At 31.0% G+C, this 13,360-nt stretch overlaps 1 protein-coding gene across 4 annotated transcripts; it reads left to right on the top strand.

Moving 5' to 3' along the window:
- The first annotated feature begins 4,470 nt into the window (after positions 1-4,470).
- Positions 4,471-11,618, top strand: LOC100249317 (uncharacterized). Of its 4 annotated transcripts, none has more exons than XM_002282078.5 (4): positions 4,471-4,849; positions 7,240-7,468; positions 9,627-9,779; positions 10,580-11,618. In XM_002282078.5, the coding sequence occupies exons 1-4, from the start codon at positions 4,640-4,642 to the stop codon at positions 11,248-11,250; spliced, it is 1,263 nt and encodes a 420-aa protein (XP_002282114.1). In that variant the 5' UTR covers positions 4,471-4,639; the 3' UTR covers positions 11,251-11,618. The 4 variants fall into 4 exon arrangements, with proteins under 4 accessions (XP_002282114.1, XP_019075247.1, XP_010650153.1 ...); XM_019219702.2 differs by having other exon boundaries at positions 4,503-4,849; positions 7,259-7,525; XM_010651850.3 differs by having other exon boundaries at positions 4,506-4,849; positions 7,240-7,525.
- Positions 11,619-13,360: the final 1,742 nt, after the last annotated feature.

The raw sequence follows: 13,360 nt of genomic DNA, 5'->3' as shown, positions 1-13,360 counted from the left end.
CTTTTATATGGGGGTTAAATAATTTAAATATATATAAAATTTTAATTAATTTAATTATATTTGATTTATTTTTTCATATTTTTTTATAATAAAATTAAATACGAGATAATCATTTTTTAAATTTTTTTAATTTTCTTTTATCAATTTTTTAAGACGAAGCAAAACTTCAAAATTTTAAAATTTTAATAAATGTTTTATTATAAAAATAAATGTTTCAAAACATCATCAATCATTTATAATATTTACAATATCACACTCTCAATCAGGGTATTATCTTAATATTTTTCTAAATAAAATAGTTGAGGATCCTAACATAAAAACTTGGAAAGAAAAATTATATTTTCATTCATTGGATTAATTTCCTATTTTCCTTAGCCTTTATTTTCATACAAATTTACAAAGTAGTCATTTAAATACCAAGATTGGGCCTAAAAAAAGTGCCTCGTGTTATATTTGTAGTTAAAATTTAAAGGTGGATTTGGTTAGCAGACATTTTATTAGGATGAACATCTTACATCACATTATGATCATGCTTTATGTTCACGTCTTTTATTTTTTTCTTTTCACTTGATGTTTGGAAAATTATTTACTCACCTGATATTTAGATTATATTTGGTTTCCGAAAACTATTAAGGAAAATAATTTTTTCATATTTTGTTTCATTATAGAAAATAAAAAAATAAATATAATTAAAATTTATTAGAAATTTATGTATTTTAAAATTATTTAATATTTATAAAATGGGGGAGAATAAGTGAAATAAATTTGAAGAATGATATAAAAATAATTTATTGACTTTGGATCTAGTTTTTATTTTCCTTCATTTTTTTATTTTCTTCTATTTTTCTTTTTTATTTTCTTTCCTTCAAATTTTTTTAGGAACCAAACATATCCTTTGAGATTTTTTTATTTTTTATTTTTTTCCTTTTATCTTTTTAATTTCAATCTTTGCCAATAAAAATAAAAGAAAAGTGAAGAATTACTTCATTTTTATAAATAAATCTAATTTATTCATGACATGAGGTGATGGCATATGATATTTCTATCTTGAATAAAAATTAAATTGTAGCTATTAATTTCATATGTGATCATGTTATAAAATAAATTGACAAAAGTCTATCTCATCATAAGTCATTTCTTGGTGCAAATTAGGTTATATACCTAGCTTAAGGGATTTTTTTAAAATAATACTATTTTGATAAATATTATTAAAATATCAAAGTGCAAAATTTATTAACAATTTGTATGAATTAACAATAGAGGCACCATGCCATCAATGGGACCTCATATTCTTAAAAAAAAAAAAAACAAGTTTCATGTGTAATGTATAAATTCATCTTTTAGGCTGTGTAGCTAGAAGTAGTGCTAAAGTAGAATTAAGGGTAATAGCTCATGACATTTATGAATTAATGTGGCTGAAATTATTGTTATAAGAATTGAAAGTAATGACGAAGTTACCAATGAAGATATATTGTGATAACAAGGTTGTTATTAACATCTCACATAATCTAATACATCATTACTGGACCAAACATGTGGAGATAGATAAACATTTTATCAAAGGGAAAATAAAAGATGGAGTCATCTGCACGACTTATGTTACGACCACAAACAAGTTGTGGATATTCTTACAAAGGGGCTTGTCAAACCTTTGTTTGAAAAATTGGCAGACAAGTTGGGAATGTTTAATCTATTTAGTCTAGCTTGAGGGGGAGTGTAAGAAAATCTATAAAAAAAAAATCTATTTGTGTATGATATTTACTTGTTATTAGTCAAGGGGTTAAGATGCAATTTATTATAGTCAAGATAAGATTTATTCTCATATTTTTTAGCTAGTTAGGTGTTCCTTAATAGAGGGTGGTCAAGCTATAAAGATTGGTACTTGAAATAGTTAAAGAAAAAATAATAAAAAATTCAAGTAGTGCTTTTGTTGTTTCCTTCCTTGTGTTAGCTTTTAATCTCCTTTTAAAATTTTAAGCAATTTTAAAACATATGACAAATATCAATTTAACCCAAAGTAAAATAAACAGGGAGATGCAAATAAAGATTTTATAAATGGTTCGACAATTATCTACATCCACTTCCTCTTGCTTCAATCTAAGCTTGAGGTTCCTCCCACTAATTCAAGACTTCTTCCAACTAAAATCTTCAAGTCTTGTATAATTGTATCGAGGGCTCTAATATGCATTCACAACCACTCAAGTAATCCTTTACACTTGAAATAAAATTTTAACATAATAAAAGAAAGAATTCTCCCTAAATCCAACCGATATAGTTTATATAAAAAAAATTTTAAATTTGATTGTCTCAATGTAGTTTGGTAAATTTTATTGGTTCAATCGATTTTTTGCACACCTTTACAATCAACATTGGTTGATCAAGAAATATAGAAATTAGTAAAGAGAGCCATTTGCATCTTGGTAGTCTTGCATAAGATAGTGAAAGGTAAATATAGGTATCGATTTCATTTTAAGAGGGGTTTAGGAAGCAACATGAAAAACTATTGTGTGGGTGTTTTGTGATTAAGGTTCTTCCTGCTAACTCTTATTCAAGTGGGTGTTCTTCAAGTAATTAATCCCTACATAAAAGTGGTTTAGAAGACAAACCCATGAGGAGACAAATGATTCAGTAAAGTTTCAATTACTATTTTGAGCTTTTGGGGCTACTATAAAAGGATTAAAGCATTGCATACTAATAGTATAAGTTGATGTTATTTTTTTATTTATATGGGGAAGGTGTTGATTATCACTAATTGATGGCAATGCACATCTCTTCCCTCTTATTTTTGTTATTATGGAGGAAGAGGGGACATTTATTTGGTTTTTTATTTGTTTCCATTTGAATTCATATACAACATATTGCAAGAATTCTACAAAATTAAAATTTTGATTGGATTTGTCTCCTTAATAGATAAAATTAATGCAACAATTAAGAGATGAGTTATTTAAAGGGAGAAAAGACGTGTTTAACATTGATTTTTTCTTATCTACTATAGAGACAAATTCAATTTTCCTTTTTTTTTTTTACTTTTTCTTTTATGAATGGGAAGCCATCTTTTCTGGAGACAAGTTTCACATGGATCTTGTTGGTATAAATGCTTGTATTTACCAAATTTCTTTTTCAACCATGTCGATATGTGGATTTTCGCTACAAATTGGCAAACAAATGAGTCTAATAGTACCTCAACTCCATTGGGATGAACTTTTGCACACAAAGATAGTAGGGCAAATTCTGCATATGCCTCTCTGACAATCAAGTTAGTTTAGGATCAATAGATGAAACTTAATAAGAAAAAATTGAGTCTGAGCTAGTAGCTTACTTTCCACATCAAGTAGAGAGTGAGAACATATGAGAGTAAGGGATAGAAGGAAGCAATATATAAGAGATAACAAACTTGCCTTTTTCTAGGTCTTGAACATCTTTATGTAGTCTCCATTGTCTTAGCAATGGTTGTTTGGCCTTATTTGGGCCAATGGTTACCTTGTCGGTGTACAAATGTTGAGCTAGGGCACCAATAATTAGATAATTCTAACTTTTTAGGTGATGTGTGATCTTTTTTACAAAGGAAGTCGTTGGTTGGTTAGGGTTGTCTTAAGTGTCAGCCAAAGGATCATTAAGGATGTACGCATATCGACCAATGGATGCTAAACGACCTTGTAGGTATAACTTTATTTTTATGTAGCCATTTTTTAGTGCTTAGCTAGATAGAAGGTTCTTGTTGAACTCTTGTGCCTAGTTATGAAGGTTTGGGCACCGCTCAAGAACTTTTCTTTGGTTGAGACTTTTGCCACATAGGAGCATTAGAGCTAAGATACAATGGAATGACCAATGAGATGGGGGCCTAATTTGTAGGTAGGAGTGACAATTCGTGTTTATGAGTTGTGTTCGTATCATGTTAAAACCTAGACATCCTACCACATAGGTCAACCCAAACTTGAGACAAATAATAATTATATTAAAAACATAAACCCAAATACTATATAAACTGTTAAACAAATAACACAATGTGTAATCCATTTAACTCATTTAACAACTAAGTTCTCCTATTTAATAATCATATTAAATTATGTCTTATACAAGTATATATGATTAATATCTCAACCAAACATATTTATGACTCAATTGATCTATTTATTTAAAAATAAATTTAAAATGAGTCAAATATATGTTAAATAATTTAAAGTTATGATTATGTTAATTAGTAGAATTATTAAATGAGTCAATTTAAGTTAAATTTATATTATATAGATTGATAAAAAAATATTTATTTATTCAATTAGTTACATAGGTTGAGACTAATTTAACTCAAACCCAATTATACTTAACATAGATTTGTACAAAACGTGTTTGATTCAAGTCAGGTTGGCTAGCGGGATCGATCAATGCCCCCTCTAGTTGTAGGCTCCTGTGTTCAAATTTGTAGAGTGGGCAAAGGGCCTGGGCCAATCAGACGTGTGTTTTTATTTTTATTTTTATTTTATATTTTTAAATAACCATATTCCTTTATAAAACAGACCCTTAGGGATAGGACAGGCTGATTCTCTTGTCCAGGATAGAACTATCCCTGCCCCGGATAGCGTTGAGGGGACTAGGATTTTGAACTGCTCTAGGGGCCAGGGTTTTGGGAATTTTAGGGTTTATGGCAATGTGGCATAGAGCTAGGTTGTGCTCCACTAGCAAACTCCGTAATTTCTCCACAGCTGTACGACAACATATCGAAGACGAGGGGGATTGGTTCTACTCCTCTGAATGGTGGGGTGACCAGTCCGATGGCCACACTGTTCTCCGATCAACTTCCGACAAAGGAAACGGCGTCGTCTCCGTTGTTGCTCACCACTCTTCCAGACCGGTTCCTCCCTCTACCTTATTTATATGTGCCTGTCGTGTGTCTATTTAATTGTTTACTGATTGAATGGATTGATTAATATTATTAGTCCCCAGAATTTTGAATGTTCTGTATACTTCCAATGATGGAATTCATATGGCTACTTCCTCCTTAGCTTTGAGGTGGCAAATTTCAACGAATATTTAAGCATTCCGACGTTATAGAATTTGGGTTTGAGCCATTCTAAGAGTTCCTTTTCTTTGAATTTTCAACTGATTTTCATCATTTTCTGAATGAAATTTTGAATATATTGTTGATTTTTTTCTTCTTTGTTTTCAAGGTGTAATGAAACCAGTGCAAATCAAAGTTTAGATACCGTGAAGTTGAATCTCAGAGAATCATTACTTTCCGTAGATTGTCCTAGAGGAGGACATGCAATAAGTTAGGGTCATTGTGCTAAACTCAAAAACGCCTTGGATTGGATAGATTGCCTTTTTACTTCAGTCTAGGGCTCTATAGAGCCTGTAGCCCATATGGTTTTCTGTTGCACAACTATGTCTCAAATGATCTTTGAGAAACTAGATCAACATGGAACATATGGTTCAAAACTGAAAAAGGGAGAGGGATGGGTATTCATTTTGAAACATTTTACTGACAGGAGAATTAAATGTGAAAGGTGAATCTCAAAGATAGAACACACGGGGGGTGAATAGGTGTTATTGACCAAGTTAAAAGGTCTCCCAACACAAGTTATTTGACCTTAAAATTTTTACAAATTTTGCTTCTCTTTACAAACACTTCCAAACACAAAGCAATGATCACAAGTAAATATGAATGCAACAACACTCCCCAACAAGATTAAAATGCAAGTCACATGCATATGTTTCAATACTCCCCTAGATTAATTCATAAAACAATTGTCTCCTTAACTTATTTCGAATTACTACAAGATATCATTAACCAAAATGAACAGAAGTATTATTCAAGATATTCAATGGATAATCACACTTATTTCAACTCATTTTTCTTTCATTCCACATATATGCCCAAGTAATCAATGATATTAAAAACTGAAAATAAATCAAAGAGTAGAGAATGAGAGATCAAAAACTGAAATTTTAACTTAGAAAACTTCCGAAGAGATCAAAAACCATAAAAAACATCTACTATGAAGAACAAAAACCGAATACAAGGTTTTGCCTAGCTCAAGCCTACCAATCCTTCATGGACCACTTGACTAGTACTTTGCACTTTCAGCTTCTCACCTTCTTCTTCTGGAGCACACTTGGAGTTCACACCAAGCTCAATCTTGGCCTCTTTTTGAATCAACATAAGAAGAAAATGAGTTTTTACCCAAACCCACATAGATTAGAAATTGAGAGATGAATGAAGAAATCAAACCATTTTTTTTTTCTCAAGAAAATTCATTGAAAACAATAGGAAAGTTGAATTTTCTTGGCAACCAAACAACCCAAAATAGGAAAGGAAAAGAGAACCAAAAGGGATGGCTGCTGCTGCGTCTCTCTCCGTAAAACAAGAAGCAAGTTTTGAGTTTTTAAATGAAGGAAGCCCTTGATCCAATGGATGAGATTTCATAAAAAAAGTGTAAGTTGGATCGTTCTTGGAACAGAGCATTTTGAATACTTAGTAAAAAAAAAATGCTTCATAAACCTTTCTAACTCCTTATAAAATATTTTAAGTGAAACAACATTTAAATAATATGGTTGATTCAATTCCATTCAACTCCAACCTCAACTACATACCTTAGTCTTTTGACAAATTCAACAACTTAATCTTCATTAGGCAAGTAGTCTGAATAAGGATTAGAAAAATCGAGTTAGGAGACACTTAGGAATTTTGTCCGGAATTGCCAATCTAGCTAAACACTCACAAAATGAATTTGGACGCCAAATATATTGCACATTGCTGTTTGATTACTAATTCATGGTGGGTAAAGCTGTAAAGCTGTTGGGCTTATTGTTTGGACTTGTTGTGTGGGTTAGTTAAGCATTGGCTATGCATCTTATGTTAATTAAGGAAAAAATTGTAGTGGCTAAGGTTTTTGTTTCTCATTTTTACTGCACACCACTTATTCATTTCTTCATAAACCACACTGAATTTGTTTGTATCAGAATTAAATAATTCTTGAATGTTGTTAAAAAAAGAGTCTTGAAAAAGCAGTAGAAATATAATTCTTTTGCTCTGAGATAAGATGTCTCTCTCCTTAATACATTTTTTATGGGTTACTAAAAAATTTCTGGCAGGAATTTTGGTTTATCCTGGCTTCATGGCTCTCTCATCTTCTTTTCTGGAATTTTTTCCCAATTTATTCCAACTTTGAAGTTTTGTTGTTACCATGTTGTAGCCTGTAGGTAGTATTTCTTGGATGATGTTCTTGATTTAATTTATTGCAGAGTGAAATTCATTGGCCAGGAATGGAGAGATGGCTTCAGCAAAGGTATGCAGAGATGCATCCAGGTTCTGAAAACAACGAAAAATTCAGGATACTTGGTTATCAATGGCGTGTGCTTCGCTTCAATGATGAAACTCGCCAAAGCACTGCTAAAATAATGGCTGCTTACCGGGAATCAGATCCTGGTTCTGTATTCATTATGCAGCAGGCGAATTGTCTGGCTGTTCCATGTAAATACCTTCACTTTTTTTGGATAATTCTGCCAGTCGCTCTTCCTGAAGAACACTGTAAATTCATCATCTCATTGTTACTAAAATTTTTACTGTTTTTGTTTCATTAAATGTCATCCTTCACCATGGTTTGACTAGCATCATCCTTCTTCAAAGTCATGACACCTTAGTTTGGTGGATGCTCTTTTTGTTATTCAGACTGACATGGAATTGGTGGGATCATGAGGAAGCATGAGTTAACATTATCTCTGCCTGCTCAGAAAACCTGTTGATTAGGGTGAGATTACTAGCATGGATTTGCGTGTTTTAGTGATGGGTTTATGGGAGATCTCAATATTTTGATGTTAAAGGAGCTGTGTCTAATATTTGACAGTGTGGAGCTCTTGTAGGTTCCCATTTTTTTTTAATTTTTTTTTAAAAAATAAGCTCCTAATATCTATAGATCTTGGAGTGTTCTTTTGTTTGGTTGCCCAAACTTCCAAGCTTAGAAATGATTACCCTTAAAAAAAGAGGAACTCTGACCTTGGAGGATTATTTGAAATTACATATCCTTAGTGATTGTCTTTGGATTTTGTTTCCTGTTTATGGTCATAATGAGTTTAGGCTATTGCTTTCTTAGTTTTCTCTTTGAAGGAAATTGTTTCCAATTTGCATCTCCTCTTCCTTTTTCATTTTTCTCTCAACAGAATTAAAAATGATTGGAAGAAAAAGAAGTTACCAGCTAAATCATAACTAGAGATATTGGATAGAAACAATTATTCATAAATTTTCTTGCCATGAGCATTGCAAGTGTTTCAGCCAATCCCCTATAGTAACTAAAAATACTGTAAACATATCATTTTCTGCTTAAGAGCATTTTCTTTTCCCCTTGGATTCAAGCAAAATGTTTCTTGATTCTTTGTTAAGGACTTTAGTGGCTTTGCAATTAATATTTGCATCCTATCTTATTGAAATATTAATGACGTTGTAACTACCAAAAAATATCGAAATTCTGAAAAAAAAAAAAAAAACTGTAATCTCATAATTAGCATCACTATATTCTTCCTGGAAGTCAAAATAAAAGGGAAAAAAAATGAGAAACATAACCACTGTATTGTGAGTTACGAATATTTTATGCAACTGGACACTCAGCAGTATGCATGTGTGCTGATCTATCTTTGTGGTTCTGTCCTAATTTGGTTTCTCATCTTAATTAATTATTATTATTTTTTTGAATAATGAAATGTTTTGGGTGATATTGATTGGTATCAAGTTTTTATGATCTCAGAGATCCAGATTCATAGTTTGTGACACTTAGCACTTAATTACATACAACTGTAGCTTGTAATTTGTTCCAGTTATATGAATACCATTTTGTATGAAATGACTAATTGATTGAAATTTTCTTCAATTTTGAGTTGGGAGAAATCCTTGCTGGAAAGAAGTAGATATGGCAAAGAATTATTAAGTTCTACTGCCCCCAATCTGGTCTTATTCTAGTGATTTGGTTCTTTGGAAATTTATTTACGGGGCCCTGTACTTAGCTGTTTTTTACTCTCTCTCTCTTTCTTGGTTGAGGACATAAGAATTTGGTTTCTTGACCGAATGTTAAATAGATAATACTGTCTAGTCCTTGTTTATGGTTATCCTTCATATTTATCTTTGTTTTGAAATTTGATATATTTTAACTCAACGATTGCCTTAAGAGAAAAAAAATCTCAGTACTTGTTGATGTCTGTGCCATCCAAGTGAAGCTTCCTAGGTCATTTGATCTTTCATTTAAGATTAAGGTTATGTTTGGTTTTGGAAAGTACCAAGGAAAGAAAAAAATGAGAAGGAAAATGATTTTCTTATGTTTGGTTGTATTATGAAAAATATGAAAGAAAATAAAATATAATTAAAATAAGTTAGAAACTTATGCATTTTCTAATTATTTAATCTTCATATCGAGGAGCTAAAATAAGTTAAATAAGTTTGAAGTATCAAATAAAAATAATTTATTGGCTTTAAATCTATTTTTTATTGTTTTTCACTTTTCCCTTCTTTCTATTTTTCCTCTATATTTTTTTCCCTCAAATTTTCCAGGAACCAAACATAGCTTAAGTATTATATATATATATATATATATATATATATATTTTTTAATTTACCTTTTGATATGTCTAATGTCATTTTGCAGATCTGAAGAGTGTGTTATCAGTTGGGTTGGCTAGCATAGCATCTTGTAATTATGATCTCATGAATGCAGTAAATGGGAAGAAGACAATGAATATTTTGTGCATCGGCCATGGTGGGGGAAGCCTACCTCTATTTTTGGCTAGTAAAATTAAAGGTCATTGAACTTCAGTTTTCTTAAATCGTAATTCATTACTTTCTCATTTGGAAATCATCAAGCATTCTTTACCCTGCTATGCCTGTTTTGATTAGTGTTATATATAATAGAACATTGATTTGTGATAAGAATGCTTTCATTCTGTTTTCATGTAATTGCACTATTGAAGTGGAATTTGGCACAATGATTCTTTCACATGTTTAGATATGGGGTGTCAAAATCCCAAGAAGAGATGAGTTTGTATATGAAGTGCTTTGATTGTATGTTAGAAGCAACCTTCAGTGGAATCCCAGGATTAGATTGGTGAAATTTATGTTTCATTTTTTTCAGTGTTGAATCCAATAGTGTAGTCTACAAACTGAAAAAGGATTTATTTATTTTCAAAGCTGGAATCCTTGAAGTGATTTTAGGATCTGATAATGCTTTGTCCAACACTCCTGAGATCAGAGCTGTCTGAAATACGTAAGCTCATAATTGTGGTACTATTAACCCCATCTTTACTGATAGACTACCCTTTTACGTGTACTGAGAAATAATTGTGCCATCTGAAAACAATGAAGCCATTGTCTTTTTTTCTCCCTGGTGGCCTGGAAGCACTCTATTTAATTGATACATTTTGAGATGTTTCTCTTTTTCTGCAGTATGCTTTTATCTTCGCATATCTGGAGGCTTCTGCAGCCTGCCTATGTTGGTTTCTCAACCTGGCTTTGAAAAATGCTATTAATTTGATTTGAATTGATTTTATTTTTAAAATTCTAATTGCATTACAGTCTTGACTCATAATTTGATGCTCCTTTCAGGTGCTGTTGTTCATATAGTTGAAATTGACCCTCTTGTTATCTCAGCCTCAACCCAAGCAATGGGGTTCCCGCATTTCTCAGTCATGAGCCCATCAGGTGAGCGTGTTCTCTCAGAACCGGATCCAATCAGTGAAGTATTTTGGAAAGGTGTACATGAGAGGCTCTTTCTCTTCGAATCAGATGCGGAGGAGTTCATCCAGAATGCCAACAAAATCTATGACATGGTCTTTGTTGATGCTTATGACGGTGATGACATCTTTCCCTACAAGCTACGGGACCCAAATTCCCCATTCCTCAAAGCTCTCAAGAACCGGCTTAACACTGAGCATGGGACAGTAGTGGTAAACCTTCACTCAGATTCAGACGTTCTGGATAATGTTGGGTCCATTCCTTCTCCAACGATGGGAAGGTATGTTTCTGGAGTATGCCGAGCATATAAGGATGTGGTAGCCGGAAATGGAAGGTGTGGGTTGGGATTCACAGTTTCAGCTCCTTGGGTGTGTAATACATCTCTTGCTGTGTGTAGAGGGTTCCGGACAGATGGTGGTAGTTTAGACAGGGATAAGGTTCTGAATACTCTAATATCTAAATCCCTTGAAGTGGAAAATGTTATGAACTTGCCTTTCTCATGTTTGCAGTATATAAAGAGGGGCTTCATTCTTGCTGATTAGTCTTTGAAAGCCCAGTCATGGAAGCAGTTACCCATGATCCCTGGTTTTCTGCCAAGTGAATTTCCAGAAATTGGGTTTGCTTCCTAGTTGTTTGTTCTACTTCTACCCATTCCAGATTAACAGCACAGACTATCGGGTGGTTGTACCAATTTTGGCTTCACTTTTCAAGGGGGTGAAGCAATCAGAACTACTCATCATTTGCACCAAATAAAACTCTTTTCTGCTGTCCACATTTGTGTTTGATTATACAAACATGGAAAAAGGGAAAGGGAAATTTTGTAAGTGTCTTGGTGTACAGTGGTTGTGTGCTTGATAAATTAATAGCATGAGCTCTTGGAACTTTCAAGGGAAATCATTTACATTATTTCTCCAACTCACATATAAATTTTCAAATAGTTCATATGGGGTATAATTATAATTTAGACCAACCTTTATATGATACTTTCAAAGGAGTAAATCATGTTTCGAAGAGGATGTAAAAATCATCGGGAAAAGTACTAATTTGAAAAAAAATAGAAAAAAATCTCAACTTTTATAAATTAATTTTATCTTCATCCACCTAAAAAATATTTTAAAATACATGTACTTTTTCATAGTTTAGATAATCGTTTCCTAAAATGATCTTTTACTTATTAGGATAATAACACTGACAATTTTTCTTGATAATTGATTTGAGATCAATAAAATAAAAAATTTTAAATTAAAAATATAATTAAAACTAGAAAAATTTTAAAGTTAAAAATATAAAAATAAAATATTATCTTTCATTTAGCTAAATCACATTAATAGAAAATAAAAATTCCAAAAAGAGTTTGAAATACAATGGGAGTCATTTAAAAAATTTTTTAAAAAAGTTTTTTGGATTTAATTGTATTTAATTTTTTTTTTGTTTTAATTGTATTTAATTTTTAAGTATTTGAGTTTTAATTATATTTTAAATTTTTTAAATTTCTTATTTTATTGTTGATGTTAACTAACATAATTTTTATTCAATTTTATTTAAAAAAAAATGAGAAGATAAGTGAATTTATATAATATAACATATAAAATCATTATTAATTAAGGAATTAGAAAAATTTTACTTATAACTTGAGGATCTTAGAGAATTTTAGCAAAATGATTTGTATCTCATATTATATAATAAAAAAATGATAATATATTTATTTGTAAGACACTTTTATTAAATTAAAATGATAAATTAATTTTTTTGTAATTTAATTTAATATTATGTATTTTAAAATAGATGAAGATAAAACTAATTAATAAAAGTTGATGTTTTTTTTATTATTATTTTTAAATTTTAAATTTTTATTTTCAAATCAGTGAATTAAAACCCACTTTTTCCAAAATAATTTCCATAGGATGTAGAAAGTCATTTTTGCGCTAAATAATTATTATTTCACAATTAAGGAATTAGATAAATAAAAATGAAGTGATAATTTCAAAGAAATCATATTAAGATTAGGATGTATAAATTTCATTGCGAGGATGTATTTTATTTTTACAAAGAATATATCTATTTTTACTAAGGATGTAATTAGTATAGTAATAATGTACAAATCGATTATTTGCCTCCTAATCATCATTTGATTCCTATGAGGTCATGGATTAAGAAATATTAAATGATAATTTGGAAGAAATCATGTTGCAACAAGTATATACAAGTCTCAGGGTGTAGTTATTTTTACAAAGGATGTATGTTTTATAAGTATTTAGCATAATGATGTGGAAATCAATTCTCTCTCTCTCCCCTCCCCATCCCACCAACATCCCTCCCTTCCCCACCCACACACACATGTCTATATAGTCATAAATTAATAAAGAATTTGTGATAATTTGGAAGAAATAAAGCAAAAATGTATAAAAAATATGTGAAACCAAGGTTTGGTTAATCTCGGTTTTGATGATAACAAAACAAGGTTTAGAACTAATGATTATATTTCAAGTGTGATTAGGTAAGACGATTTTCAAAGTGACAATCATAAAGACAAATCAAGCCAAGGAGAAATCATGAAGAAGAAGACTACCTCAAAGAGAAGTGTTTTTCAAGACCCAAGCTTCATAAGATCTTTTTGTAAGGTTGTTGGTGCACTAGGATTTTCATGCATTA

The sequence above is a fragment of the Vitis vinifera genome, chromosome 5 (genome assembly GCF_030704535.1).
Source record: "Vitis vinifera cultivar Pinot Noir 40024 chromosome 5, ASM3070453v1".
Lineage (NCBI taxonomy): Eukaryota > Viridiplantae > Streptophyta > Magnoliopsida > Vitales > Vitaceae > Vitis > Vitis vinifera.
The sequence above is the reverse complement of the archived record's forward strand: the minus strand, read 5'-3'. Positions and strand labels throughout refer to the sequence as shown.